We start from the raw sequence: 13,094 nt of genomic DNA on the forward strand, positions 1-13,094 counted from the left end.
AAAAGCCCCAAAGAGTTTTTCATGCAGACCTAGAACCACTCTGCCTCATCTCAAACCCAGTGTACGTTTCATTTCTTCATATGAGAAAGAAGTTTTAGAGAAACAAGGTCACGATGCTTGGAATCACCCTCTTTTCGCTGCTGCTGCGTAAAAACGTTATGTCCTCTCTGTTCAGATCCCTCTTGCTCGCTCCTTAGGAAATTGGTTTTATTTGTAGTAAATGGGGAAGCTGAGAGAACCAGTGCTTTCTGGTTGGGTTGGTGGGGTTTCCCTCCCTGTCTGAGTCTAGCTGAGTTAAAAAGTGAACGTTTTCAAGTTTCACTTGCTGCCACAGCTCAAGACTGCCATCACTAGAACATAGGCAGCAGCACTCAACCTGCTTTCCATATCACTAACCAGGAGTGAACTGCAGACAGGCATTGTGAAGAGTGAGGCTCCTGAAATGAACATACGTAGCTCTCAAAACTAGCGATCCACCTCCCCACCCCTCCCCACCCCGAGCAGGAAAAGGGTGACTCACTGAACCACTCTTTCTCTACTCCCCGCTCCCTTCCTTAGGTGTCTGAGTGTACTGGGGCCAGAGCAAGTTGTGCTATCTAAGTTCTTGACAGGTAAGCTTCCTCTTTCTTCATCACCTTTCTGGGTCTGTATCTAAAATGCACATGTGGATTGCCTGTTAAAATAATTTGGGAAGTCACCTTTGCCCTGATGCTGCTCAGATGATTCTCTTAATGAATCTTTGGTACAGAGGGAGGGACAAGAAATAGTGTTAAAATGCTGCAGGTGATCCTGCCTAGTATACCCTCCTCTTTCAGATGCTTTTCTCTATCTTCCTTGGGGAGGAAGCCTATTTTTGTTGAATATTTGGCCACTAGCCTGAGTTGCACAGAGCTGAAAAGTTCTTCTGCATAAACCCCACTGAATTGGCTACCTCCAGTTGGTTCCTCCATCATTTATAGTAAGTTGCTGTGTGGAGCCTTCTGTGGGAGCCGTGCAGGAGAACATCCCTGAGCCCTTTGGAGCTAACACAACCCACAGATAGGAGCTGTTGAGGGCCTCCATAAAGACTTTGGGACTCGCTGAGGATGGAAGGAAAAGGTGGGAGAACATGATGATACTTTGTCCTAAAAAGCCTCGAGGGGAGTGCTCTGTCAGATGTGCCTGCATTCCTTCTTCTGCAGCTGAGAACAAGCAGGGTAGAAGTGGGATTGTTCACTCCTGTTCCTTTAAAAGGCTGCAGCGTGGGAAAAACCACTGGCTGATCATCTCCAGAGACTGGTGAAGTGCCACTATGAGCAACACTGGGAAGCAGGCAGGACCAGGGTCCACTGTTCCGACCGAGCTGCCCAAACGAAAGAGGGGACGGCCGAGGAAGCAGCCGCAGGTAAGTGTTCAGCCTCAGTGCTTTGCCTTCTCACCATGTTAAGAGTTATAAGAAGGAAGTTGATGACAGTTTTTTAGACATAAAGAAAGTGATATTATTAGAATGACTAAACTTAGGTGTGACCCTCAAAACAGTTCGGCATGTCCAGAAAGCTCTAATGTTTGGGTTCAAGGGCTCTTTTTTCTACTAGGCAAGACATTCTACTAGGCAAGAAATTAACCTGTCTACTGTTAAGGGAGTGATTGGTTGATTGTTCAACCTTCGCTAAACTGGGAAAGGCATATCTAGCAGCATATCTTACAGCTTCAAAGAGGAGCGTGATTCATTTCTTCAGTATCAGCTGCTAATACTGAGTATGGTTGAGACAGCTGGGGCCACTTTCACAGGCATGTGAAGGGGCACATCTTATGTAGCCAGGGAGGTCTCCTTACCTTGAGAGATTGGCTGAAGATTAGAAAGGGGAGTCCAAAAGGTCTGGAGATGTCTCCAACCCCCCATTCCTTCTTGAAACCAGGAATTGGACTTTGTGCTGACTGGGGTTGGTGCAAGTTGTAGTAGAAAGCATCTAGAGGGCACCAGGTTGGGGAAGTCTGGGTGGCATCTTAACCTGACTTGCAGTCAGATTGAAATACACTTAAATGCATCTCAGTTGGCAGGGCAATTGCTTTGTGAGCAAACTTGTACAGTTTAACATATGGATGGCAGCTGTAGTGCCACCAACTTTTGGTGCTGTTTGTCGCTGGTCAGAGCAACTCCCAGTCAGGAACTCCAGGTCTGCAAGACCCTGTCAGTGCCACCAGCAAGAGTGGGACTATATCCCAGCTCCCTGGTATCCCTGGGTTTCTTGCTGATACACTCTGAGGAGGGAGGAGACTGTGAGAGTTAACACTGTGAGACAAAATTAGGGATTGACTTCTGAATAATACTGGACTGCCAAAATGACCCTAAACATTTTGATGTGCAACATGGAATGACTCAGTTCTAGGTGGAGGGTGACATATCTGCTGACGTGTATGACCTGGGAAATCTCTTTTCTCACCATACACCTGTTTTTAAAGGAACTGAAATTTACCAGTGATGCTCAATAACATTTGAACTGCTCTTGCCCCATCTTGGAAAGAAAATGAAGTTGTTCTCACAACATTCTCCTCAGAATTCTCTTTTGCAAATATTGATGTCAAATACTCTCTTGAAGTTTCCTGGTCACTCAAATGTTCTCTCGATATTTGTGAGTTGATAGACTGCAGCATTTGGATAGTAGTCTTTAAATATCTGACAGCATTGCTGCAATGCTACACTTAGTATATAGTAGTGGTTTTCATTTTTCCCCCCCAGGGAACACTTTCTATACCTGCCAAGGAACTGCTCCATGTTGCAAAGGATTCTGGGGCATGCTCTAGAGTTCATACTCTAAATGGAGCAGAATTCACCTAACTCTCATGCACTGTTAGAACATCCTAGAATATACAGCAGAGGTCAGCAACCTAAGGCCCATGGGCCAGAAGTGGCCCGTGGAGGTCGTTTGACCAGCCCATGAGCCACCCCTGAACTGAGCCGCCTGCTTGTGCGCTGCACTAAGCCACCACAGCGTGGTGCAGGGACTCGCTTCCAGGGCGTCGAAAATTGCGAACGTAGATGCCAAAAATCGCAGGAGTGCGCGTGATCCAGCCCATGGAGGGATCTCCGCAGGACCGATCTGGCCCAGGCAAGATAAACCTTGCTGACCCTGATATACACAGTGTCCCCCTATTGTTGTACAGCACCATAGAATATCAAAATAGGGCTGGATTTAGGTTTGATGAGGCCCTAAGCTATGTCCAGCTGTCCTTTGTCAACAACAAATTGTCACTGTTTTTTGTGTTGAATATATGCTATATGGCAATTTATGGACCTAATAGGTATTTAAAGCCATTTGCTGTATGTAGGTTTTATTTATTTGTTTTTTATCTTATATTTTGGAAATGTACATCCAGGTGTTTGGTTTTTTACTTTAATTTTTTGGGTGGCCCCCAAGAGAGTGGGGCCCTAAGCTATAGTTTGTTTAGCTTATACATAAATCCGGCACTGGTGATAGATGAGGTGTTGTTTTTCTCATTGGAAGATCTTTATCTAGAACATTTATACCATGCTTTATATCCATGAAACTTAAGGCAGTATACAGCAGTTTCCCTTGAAATCTCCCATCCAGGCACTAACCAGATCCAAAGATGCTTAGCATCAGTATCATGGCTACATCATTTGCCCTCAGTCCACACCGGCAAATTCTTAATAGGCTTCCAAAGCACCTCACCACTGCAAGAACTTGGCTTGCAATTCACTGCTTTGGTTGACAGTATTTAATGGTTGGCGAAGAATGAGTACTTGTGTTTTATAGTCGCTGTGCATGTCACTTTTTATCTCATAGAATTGTATGGATAACATGAAATGGTAATGAATAGCTGACAGTTGGTTGCTTATGAGATTTTGGATTGCCAAAACTGAAACACTCCAGAGTTCTTAATCATTTGGGTTTTGCATGATGAGTTACAAATGTCACATATTCAAAGGCATATGCAAAATATTTTACTTTGAAATATCTTTATTCAAAATTATACATGATTTAAGTGGAACAATTGCCAAATTTCTAATCTTTGTAAATATTTGTTTCACCTTTACTCCATGTTCGTTTACTGCTATTCTTTCTCCCTCTCCGTTAATGATGTTTGTACTAGTTTTATTTATCCACTACTTCCTTTTTTCAAAAAAATAATAATGTTAAGGTCTCTCTTCTCATTGGAGGGCATTCATCATTCTCCCACAGAATGAAAACACTTGCATAATCACATACCTATTTTATTTTAATTTATTTAAGCTTATATGATAAAAACTCTTAACATTTTGTCTTGGATTAAGGCATGGCCCGATTTGAATTCTGACAAACGCAATGCAAGGGCTGGCATCCAAGTCATACTTGAGCATAGAAGCCAACTCCTAGGGGACAATGTCCCTTCAGGGGGGCCAATAAATTATTTGATCAATTGTGTGGGGCAGGGCTTACCCACCCCACCCCTCAATATTTTACTCAAGTTAGCACCCTTGTACTTGGGGTAGCCCTACTGCAATCAATTAACTCAGCTAACTTAAATGATTTCTACTCTGAGTGTGACTTAGTGTGCAACCATATCCCCACTTAATTGGGGAGTAAGCCCCACTGAAGTCAGTGAGACTTACTGTAGGTTAGGACTGTCCCTCCTTTTGCAGCTATCCATCTAAGAAATTGCAGTGGATATGAGCTGCTCCTTACTGTTTGTCCTGATAAAGAGCTCGTTGCGCAAAAGCACCTGCATTAATAAAATTCCTGTTCGATTTCTGGTTGCTTTTGTTTTGTGCTGCTGCTGCTGCTGCCCTTTTAATGTGTGTGAAATACACGATCTTTGCTCTGTACTGTACAAGTAAATGCCCCTTCCCTATCTGAACAGGAGCCTGTTGGGCCATTGCCACCAAAGAAACCTCGTGGAAGGCCAAAAGGAAGCAAAAAGCAGAGTGCTGGGAGTGGACAGATGGTAAGAACCAGTGACAGAAAGAGCTTTCATGCTGATTGGCACTCAACCCATATCCCCCGAGAAGGGAGAGAAGGAAGGTGTCCATCTTTTTTTTATTTTTATTTATTATTATTATTATTATTATTATTATTATTATTATTATTATTATTATTTTCAAAATTTTATTGACATTATTATCACCTTATTACTAGCTGGGCATTGCATCATACCTTATAAACAGCTGATAAGCAATAAATTGTAAGAAAAGGAAATGGTAACACACCAATATAAATCAAGAAATCGATACTTCCTGAGCGGACGTGGATGGCGAATATCGAGCATAAGAAATAAAATCCCACCGGATGGCATAGAAATGTTCTGGATCCTCCAAACTCCTGGAAACTCACAATTTGTATGTGATTTCCCCCCTCTGATAGCCAAATTCTATAGATTCTTATACCACACAGCCAAATGCAGATTTTTCAAGGTTTTCCGTTGCTAAGCTATTAAAATTCCAGCTGCAGGTAACATCCAAGTCAGAAGCTCTTTAGAGCAACAAGCTCTCATGTTGTCCATCTACATATTCAATAATAACAGTTACTAGGAAGCCTGAACAGGTGATTTAATTATTTTAGTTATTTTTTGGTATGCTTGGGACCAGAATAATGAAACCCAAGGGCATTCCTGCCAAAGATTGAAGAATAACCTCACCAGCAATGCTGCATTAATTGTGATGTAATATGTACCCATCTTTAAGCATTTGGCATCCTCTCATTCCTATAGCTTTAGAAATGATTAAATTCACATGCAAATTCCATGCAACCTAGAAGCCTCCTTTAATTATCTACCACCTCTGCATAAATATATTTCACCAGCTGCAAACTCAACATCGCCTCCCTTGGGCAGCTGCTGTTGTCCAGTTGTTTTTCATAATTCTCCACTACTGTAATATAAATCACTGCCAGGTTCCTTTGAGCTGCCCCCTAGTGGATTAAATTGCATTAAAGAGCTCAGTTGCCATTGTGTAACGAATCCACTTTTTAAAAGAGGTGGTGGGTTTGCAGTTAGGAAAGTGACAGAGAAATTCACAGAAAAGTGTGGGATAGATGAATGATGAAGGGGAAGCCACATAATCACTGTGCAAGCAAACCAAGATGAATTCAGAATGTATGATCAGTAAAGACCTGACATAGGCTAGCCTCTGCTAGGGGCGACATGTCTCGTTTTGGTGCTTGAGGCAAAATGCACAGCACCACCTGCATCGACCTAAGCATCTTCAGCACCTTCCTCTCTGTTGCCAATAGCTTACTTAGAGAAGGACCCATAGCTCATGGGTAGAGCATCTGCTTTGCACGTAGAGGGTTATAGATTCAATTTCCAGGGAAGGCTGGCAAAGACCCTGAAACAGGTGTGTACCTAGGAGCTAGCCAGGTTGGCCCCACCAAGGGCGCAAGCACAGAGGGACACAAAAACCATACCTCTCCACTCTGGCTTGGAGTGACTAGGAGCTGGAACACCTGCCTGTGCGCTCCCTGAGCTGCTCCTCTGCTGCTTAGGGCAGCCAACATTGCTTGCCAAGGCCACAAAGGGCAGGGAGCGGTGATACAGCTCCTTGCCAAGGATGTAAGGGAGCCTAGGGAGCCTCTGATTGGAAAATCTCAAGAGCTGCTGCCAGTCAGCATAGACAATAATACTGAACTAGATAGACCAGTGGCAGGCCTCTATATATGGGAGCTTCCTCAATTTCTTTGTTCTGTCAGTGGTTTCCCAGTCATCTTCTTAATGCTCATGCTATCATGTATCACTGTTTATCTTTCACTGTGGCCCCTTTCCAAAGAAATCTCTCTCTCACACACTCACACACACAGAGAGAGAGAGAGGGAGAGGGAGAGAGAGGGAGAGTCGTTTAGGCACTGCACTTTGAGGAAAAAATATAGTGTTTCTCATTCCTTTGCTTCTGTGACCACCTGTTGACTAATCAGAAGGTTATTTTTGTTTCTCCATTATTGCAGGTACACACCTCGGTTGAAAAAAGGCCCAGGGGTCGACCACGGAAATGGGTAAGTTAAATGTAATCAAAAGTGCCTTTTTTAAAAATTAAAAAAAAGTGGCACCTGATGTTCCTAAAGACTGATCACATAAGCCTGGGATCAAGTTACATCTGGGGAGTGACCAAATTCTGGGGAGAGGACAAGCTTGCACATCCATTCACACGGCATATTTGGGACATTTGAAATTGCTCCTCATCAATAATGCCATGAAATGTGCAAGATCAGCTCGCATGCAAGAGATTGAGAACAAACTTTAGTATCAACCAGCAAAAAGAATGAGCCTGAAATCTTGAGGCAAGCCCCTGTGCTTCTGATGGATGGGCCAGCAGCCAGTCTATTCCAATAGCCTAATGGAAAATGTTGCCCTCCAGATGTTCATAGAATCATAGAATTGTAGAGTTGGAAGGGACCCCAGGGGTCATCTAGTTCAACCCCCTGCAAGGCAAGAATCTCAACTAAAGCATCCATGACAGGTGGCCATCCAACCTCTGCTTAAAAATCTCCAAGGAGGGAGAGTCCAGTACATCTGGAAGGCCACAGGTTCCCCAGTGTTGATCTACATGCAGTTTAAATTCCATTTTTTACCATCACTCCTTAGCAACCAAGAGGACAGCTGCAGTTCTAAACATTATTTGGGAATAGGCTCCACTGAACATAATAGGACTTGCTTCCAAGTAAATATGAACAGGCTTGCCCTAAGATTCTTCATCAGTTAGTGCCCTAATTGCTTTAGTCCTTTTACTTTGGGCTCTGTGACAATTGATCTATGATCCTATATGGAGATGGAAGCTGTTTTTCAACAACAGAACCTAGTAATCTGTTAAAAATTGTATCACCTCCCCCCCACCCATTTCTAGTATTTCAGTAAATTGGTTAGCTCCTATCACCTGTGCATAGAGATCTCTTATTCCGGAATGGTCAAGGCAACTTGCAGTTTTAAAAATCATAAACAATACCCCATACTAAAAATACAAACAGGAGGAGGCTGTTTGCTAAGTATTCAGAACCGTCACAGTGACTAGCAGTAAGACACCTGCTGACATAGGCTGGCCTGTGGTTAAACTGCCAGCAACACAGAGAGGGGGAAAGGCTCCGTCATGACTCACACAACATAGCTTTGCAACTGTATATCTGATACACTGCTGGAGACAATGTGGAATCTGAAGCAGAAGGAGAGGTTTGTTACCATAATACCTAAGCCTAGGTCATGTCCACACCATGCATTTAAAGCACAGCATAGGAGGGGTTGGAAGGACAGGTAAGCAAAGGGGTGCGGAACAGGAGTGCCAACTTGACCCCGAAGTGTGGGTGCCCGGGGCCATGGGTGCCATACAATGTGCATGGCCCTGGCTGCAAATTTGTGGGTGCCCAGCCCATTCATGGGGAATTTTGTGGGTGCCCAGGGCCTCAGGGAGTTGGCACCTATGGTGCGGAAAGTGGTGTTTTGGCGAGGTGGGTAGGTGGGTTTGGTGAGCAAAGAGCTTAGTGGGGAGGAATGAGGGTTTGGCAATGTGTAGAGATGGTTGGCAAGCAAAGCAAGCAGGGTCACAGCCCCTATCAGTGTCACAGGGCCATCAGAAGAGCCCCTAGTGGATCAGACCAAAGGCCCACCTCGTCCAGCCTCTTGGGGCTGCTATGGGAAGTCAGAAGCAGAACCTGGGTGCAACAGCCCCCTCTCCATGTGTCATTCTCAGCAACTGTTACTAAGCGGCATAATGGGGGCAGAAAGAGCCATCATGGCTAGTAACTGTCAATAGCCTTATCATTCATGTCAGATGCTTACATTTCTCTTGCAGCTTGTTGTCCAGGAGGAAGAATTGCAGAAACCTAGCATTCAAGGGAGGAGCAACCCAAGTTCTAATACATCGTGCCCTGCCACAGAAGGTTTGTGGCATTCAAGTGGGGCTTCTGCAGATAACATGAGAATCAGCCCTCGCATAAACGGGGGTGGAGGCACCATAGTGCATTGAAGGAAGCCACTCATCAATTTTTGTTGTTGTTGTTAAGGCTTGAAGTTAAAAGGGAGAGACAGAAGAGGTGTCACCCTGCTGCCTGTTAGGTTGTTTAATCATGTGACGTATGAAGTAAGCTGGTGACTGACAAGCACTGCCTTGATTTCTAAGAAAGCTGATGTAGATGCCACCTGATAAATGCCAGGGTGTTTAACCTCACTTGTTTGAGTCCATTTCCTCTCCGACTTCTGCTGCCGTATCATTTCCCGCCTCTAAGGCGCATGGTGATGTCAGCTACAGCCACAGACACCTTTGTGATGGCCTCACTTCCTGCCCAGTTCTGCGTCAGGTTTGCATGGTAGGCAGCTCCTTCGTGCCACTTAAAACCACGGCTGCAGTGGGTTGTGCTTTCCCCTTCTGCTTAGGATAGCAGCATTCATGCGGCACCTCCTGTCCTGTGCCATTTGACAAAACATAGATGCAAAAGGGTGAAGCAACAGAGTGAGTATTGGGAACAGATGACCCGTGCCAGATGGGCCCATTTATTGAGCAATTGCCCTGATTGTTTTGCACAGGGTTTATACAGTGTCACCAGCAAGTGGCAGCTGCCAGTGCTTTTCCTATTAGTACTTTTCTTACCACAGACAAATCCTGTGGGTGGGGTGGGGGTGGAGAGTTGAAAACAGGTTTGTTGTGCAAGAGCACCTCAGTGCTGTTGCTTGCTTGCAGTGCACCTGCTTTCTTGGGGGGTTAGGAAGGTGCACTTTATAATGGACATATCACCAGCATCTACCCAGATGGGTGAGAGATGTATGCCAAAAGGCTGATAGTCTGTAAGTGAGATATATAACCCAACCGATCCAGCACAGATCTGTTTTTAACCAGGTGGTCAAGGCCAACTCGAGGGTTACCACCCGATGAGTCCCTTCCAACACTCACATTCCCCCCCCCCCATTGCAGGCACTGCAGCTTCCTGGCTGGCAGCCAACACCTTCCTGTCACTGAGCATGGATGGGTCAGAGGGCCAAGTACCAGCCAAGTAGCTTCAAGGCATTTGGAACAAAGCAGTTGCCTGACAATGCTGAGTGTTGCCTTGGGCTGTAGCTGTAATCCCGTGCTCACTTCCCCACTGAAATAAATGGAGCTTAGCCAGCCAAACTGTGCAGGTGTTGCAGCCTATGCAGTGAGGTCAGAAAGAGTGGAAAAGTTTCCCTGGAAGGTGACCTTTAGTCCCTTTGCCGATTTCTCCCCACTACATTGTGCTGGGATACACATTTCAAGTGTGGCAGTGCCCCGCAGCCCTATTGGCAATATTCCATCAGAACTGGCTGTGCTCCCAATAACATGCACTGCTGCTCCAGAATCTTCTGTCAATCACAGGAGTTCCTCCTTAGCAGACATTTCAATGTTGAAAGGGTTGCCTGAAGGAGGAAAGTTTTATGGCGAAAGCTAGTGTTTTAATGTACGCTTTGTCTCATGCTTTCTCTAGGCACATCTGGAAAAGGATGTCACAGGATCAACAGAACTACAGAACCCAGTACATTGTTGGACACCTCTCCAGCTGTGGTTCAGCTGCAGACGGCTTGTTGATGTGTCTCTAAAGTAAAATATATTACCATCCTAGAGTTGGAAGGGGACTCATTGTTTGATGCGGGAAATCCAGAGCTAGACCATCCCCAACAGATGTTTGAAGACCTCCAGTGATGGAGAGCCCATCACCCCTCCCCTGGTTTATACTGTCAAACTGCTCTTGCCATCAAGAAGTGTCCCCTGGTTGGCCACCATGGGACCTTCCAACTCTTTGTTCTAATATATTAAATTCCTTCTCTGCCCCAACTGTGTCAAGCGAATCCCAATGCTTGTTCTTCCCCCATGCTGTTGATATCAATTTTTGCCCAGTCCAGTGGCCATCTCTCACAAGATTCAGACATTCACTTTTAAAATGGTACATTTGGGCTGAAGGAGGTTGATTAGAGCTCATCAGGGTTTGCCTGGAATGAAAGTAACATTGTGCTCTTTAAAAACCATTTTGTGCTGTGTCAGGATGAATGCTCACACTCCCAAAGTGTTTAATAAATTTAATAAGTTTAATAAATGAGAAAAAATTGAATGGCAAATAACAGCAGGTTCCTATGTACAATCACTCAAAAGTCCATTGGGGTTTGTGTCCTAGGAACATAAACTTAAATCTGTAGGCCTGAGTTAAGTAGATAATCACTTCTTAGAGGCTTGATGCTTTATTATAGAATTTTGGGTTTTGCCCATGGGAAATGCTGACTCGCCACCTTTCCCCATCTACTAAACACCTGCTCCATCAGCCTCAGCTTTCCTCTTCTTGCCTAGCTAATAGAGATGTTCAGAGAAAGAAGAGGGAAGCCACCCGCCACCACCTGAAAGTAGCCTTAGGAAAACTACAAATCCCAAGGACCACCACAGCTTTCCTACTGGTACTCAACATAGTAATACAGCAAGGGGCAGTGGGGACAGACCTCTGTCCTTCTTAGATACCACCATTGCTCCTCCCACCACTTGCACTGGCCAGCTACAGTAAATAAAGGAGGAGGTACGGTAAGTGTTATGGAGAACTGGTGAGTGATGGGAAGGATGATTTGGAGGCTGGGATGATTGGCAGGGGAGTGGGAGGGAAGCCAGGATTTTAATCCAAGCTTCTCTGAGTCTAGTTCAGACAGATTTCATCCATCTCCATTTACTTCCAACAGTTATTAAGCTACTGGTGTTGGAGCAAGGTTAATATCACAGTAGCCACAAGGAAAAAGTTGTTTCTGTTATTCCAGAGAAATGATTGTCAATGCAAGGCCTTACATAGTTTATGGCAGCATGTGGAGGGAAGCAAGAGGTAAACATGCCCTTTTTCAAAGAAGATCTGGAAAAAAGTAACCCAGGAGTTGCCCTTGGGTTTGGGTTCTTCTCATCCCTTTGGTCCAATAAAGGGCTGTTGTTCACCTTTTCAGCATAAATGGCTTGGACTGCAAAGATTGCCATGCAAGTCTAGTGTACCTGCTGCTTCTCAAGGAAATCTTTGTTTACTGGAAACAGTTGCAACCTTTCTGTGAGCAAATGTAGCTTTGGGATAGTGCATCATGATGTAAGAAGACTCTTCCTCAAGAAATGGATTAGTCCTTGATCTGTAAGAACAGGTCATTTTTGCATATTTAACACACTGTAAGGGGATTCGAAAAAGTGACTTGGGTTGCCTAGGTCCTACAGCACCAGCGCAGCTCTCAGGAGAGAGCTAATGTGCTGTTTTCTGTGCTGCAGCGCCATCTAGAGAGGGGCACTGCAATTCTTCAGCCCAACTCAACCAGCTAGGTGATGTGGGTCACTAAATTATAGCCTTCCAGATGTTGGACTCCAACTCCCATCAGCCCCAGTCAGCAAGGGCAATTATCAGGGATGGTGGAAATGTAGTCTAACAATATGCAGAGGGCAACAGATTTCCCCACCCTTTGGTTAAAGAAACAGAAATCCCAATACATAGTTTTTTGTTTATTGTACAGTTTTATAGCAGGGTTGGAGAAGCTGTTGCTCTTCAGATGTTGTGGACTCACATCATCCCCTGCCAGCATGGCCCTAACACACTGCTGTTTGTAAAATCCTGAATGCCTTATCCTCATTGATGTGCCACATTTTCAGATGGGCATAGACCTCAAAGATCCCTGGACTTTCTTATGAAGATAAGGTCTTTGAAATGCAGCAGGCCAGAAACAGCTGAGAAAATTGGGTTTATGTTTATTCAGAAGATCACTACTTGAGATGATGCAGAAGAAAAGCTAGGATCTGTTTCATCTGAGGTCTAAAAAATTTTGGGGAGCTTTTGACAGTTGATACTGATCTACTGATAGAGCAAAAAAGAGGGGGAAGATTATGCCTTTAGAGGTGGGAAGTGGGGCGGGGGTCTTTGATTTCTCCGTTAATAAGCCTGTATCTCCAACACCACCTTTTGGTTCCTAATTCTCTTGGACTTTGTGCTTCCGTACAAGATGTGATAAGCACAGTGGGAGTGTGGGACATTTGCACATCATAAAGTAGCTGAGCTTTGACTATTTGAATTGGCAACGTATGATGAAGATGGGATGCAAAAGACAGGAATGACTATGGCAGCACAGAGTCAATGGTTCCTGTGAAATATGTAGAGGTGACTTGCAGCCTTACAATTTTAGATGTA

The 13,094-nt window shown here is 44.6% G+C and overlaps 1 protein-coding gene across 2 annotated transcripts; it reads left to right on the top strand.

Moving 5' to 3' along the window:
* Positions 1–540: 540 nt before the first annotated feature.
* LOC309335463 (uncharacterized protein) lies at positions 541–11,013 on the top strand. 2 transcript variants are annotated; one of them, XM_081850516.1, is made up of 6 exons: positions 541–611; positions 1,234–1,384; positions 4,843–4,926; positions 6,918–6,965; positions 8,753–8,840; positions 10,398–11,013. In XM_081850516.1, exons 2-6 carry the CDS (start codon positions 1,292–1,294, stop codon positions 10,496–10,498), a joined length of 414 nt encoding a protein of 137 aa, XP_081706642.1. In that variant the 5' UTR covers positions 541–611; positions 1,234–1,291; the 3' UTR covers positions 10,499–11,013. The 2 variants fall into 2 exon arrangements, with proteins under 2 accessions (XP_081706642.1, XP_081706643.1); XM_081850517.1 differs by lacking the exon at positions 541–611 and adding an exon at positions 734–958.
* The last annotated feature ends 2,081 nt before the right edge of the window (positions 11,014–13,094 follow it).

Source organism: Podarcis erhardii (genome assembly GCF_964252035.2).
Source record: "Podarcis erhardii genome assembly, chromosome: 2".
In the NCBI taxonomy this organism is placed as follows: Eukaryota; Metazoa; Chordata; class Lepidosauria; order Squamata; family Lacertidae; genus Podarcis; species Podarcis erhardii.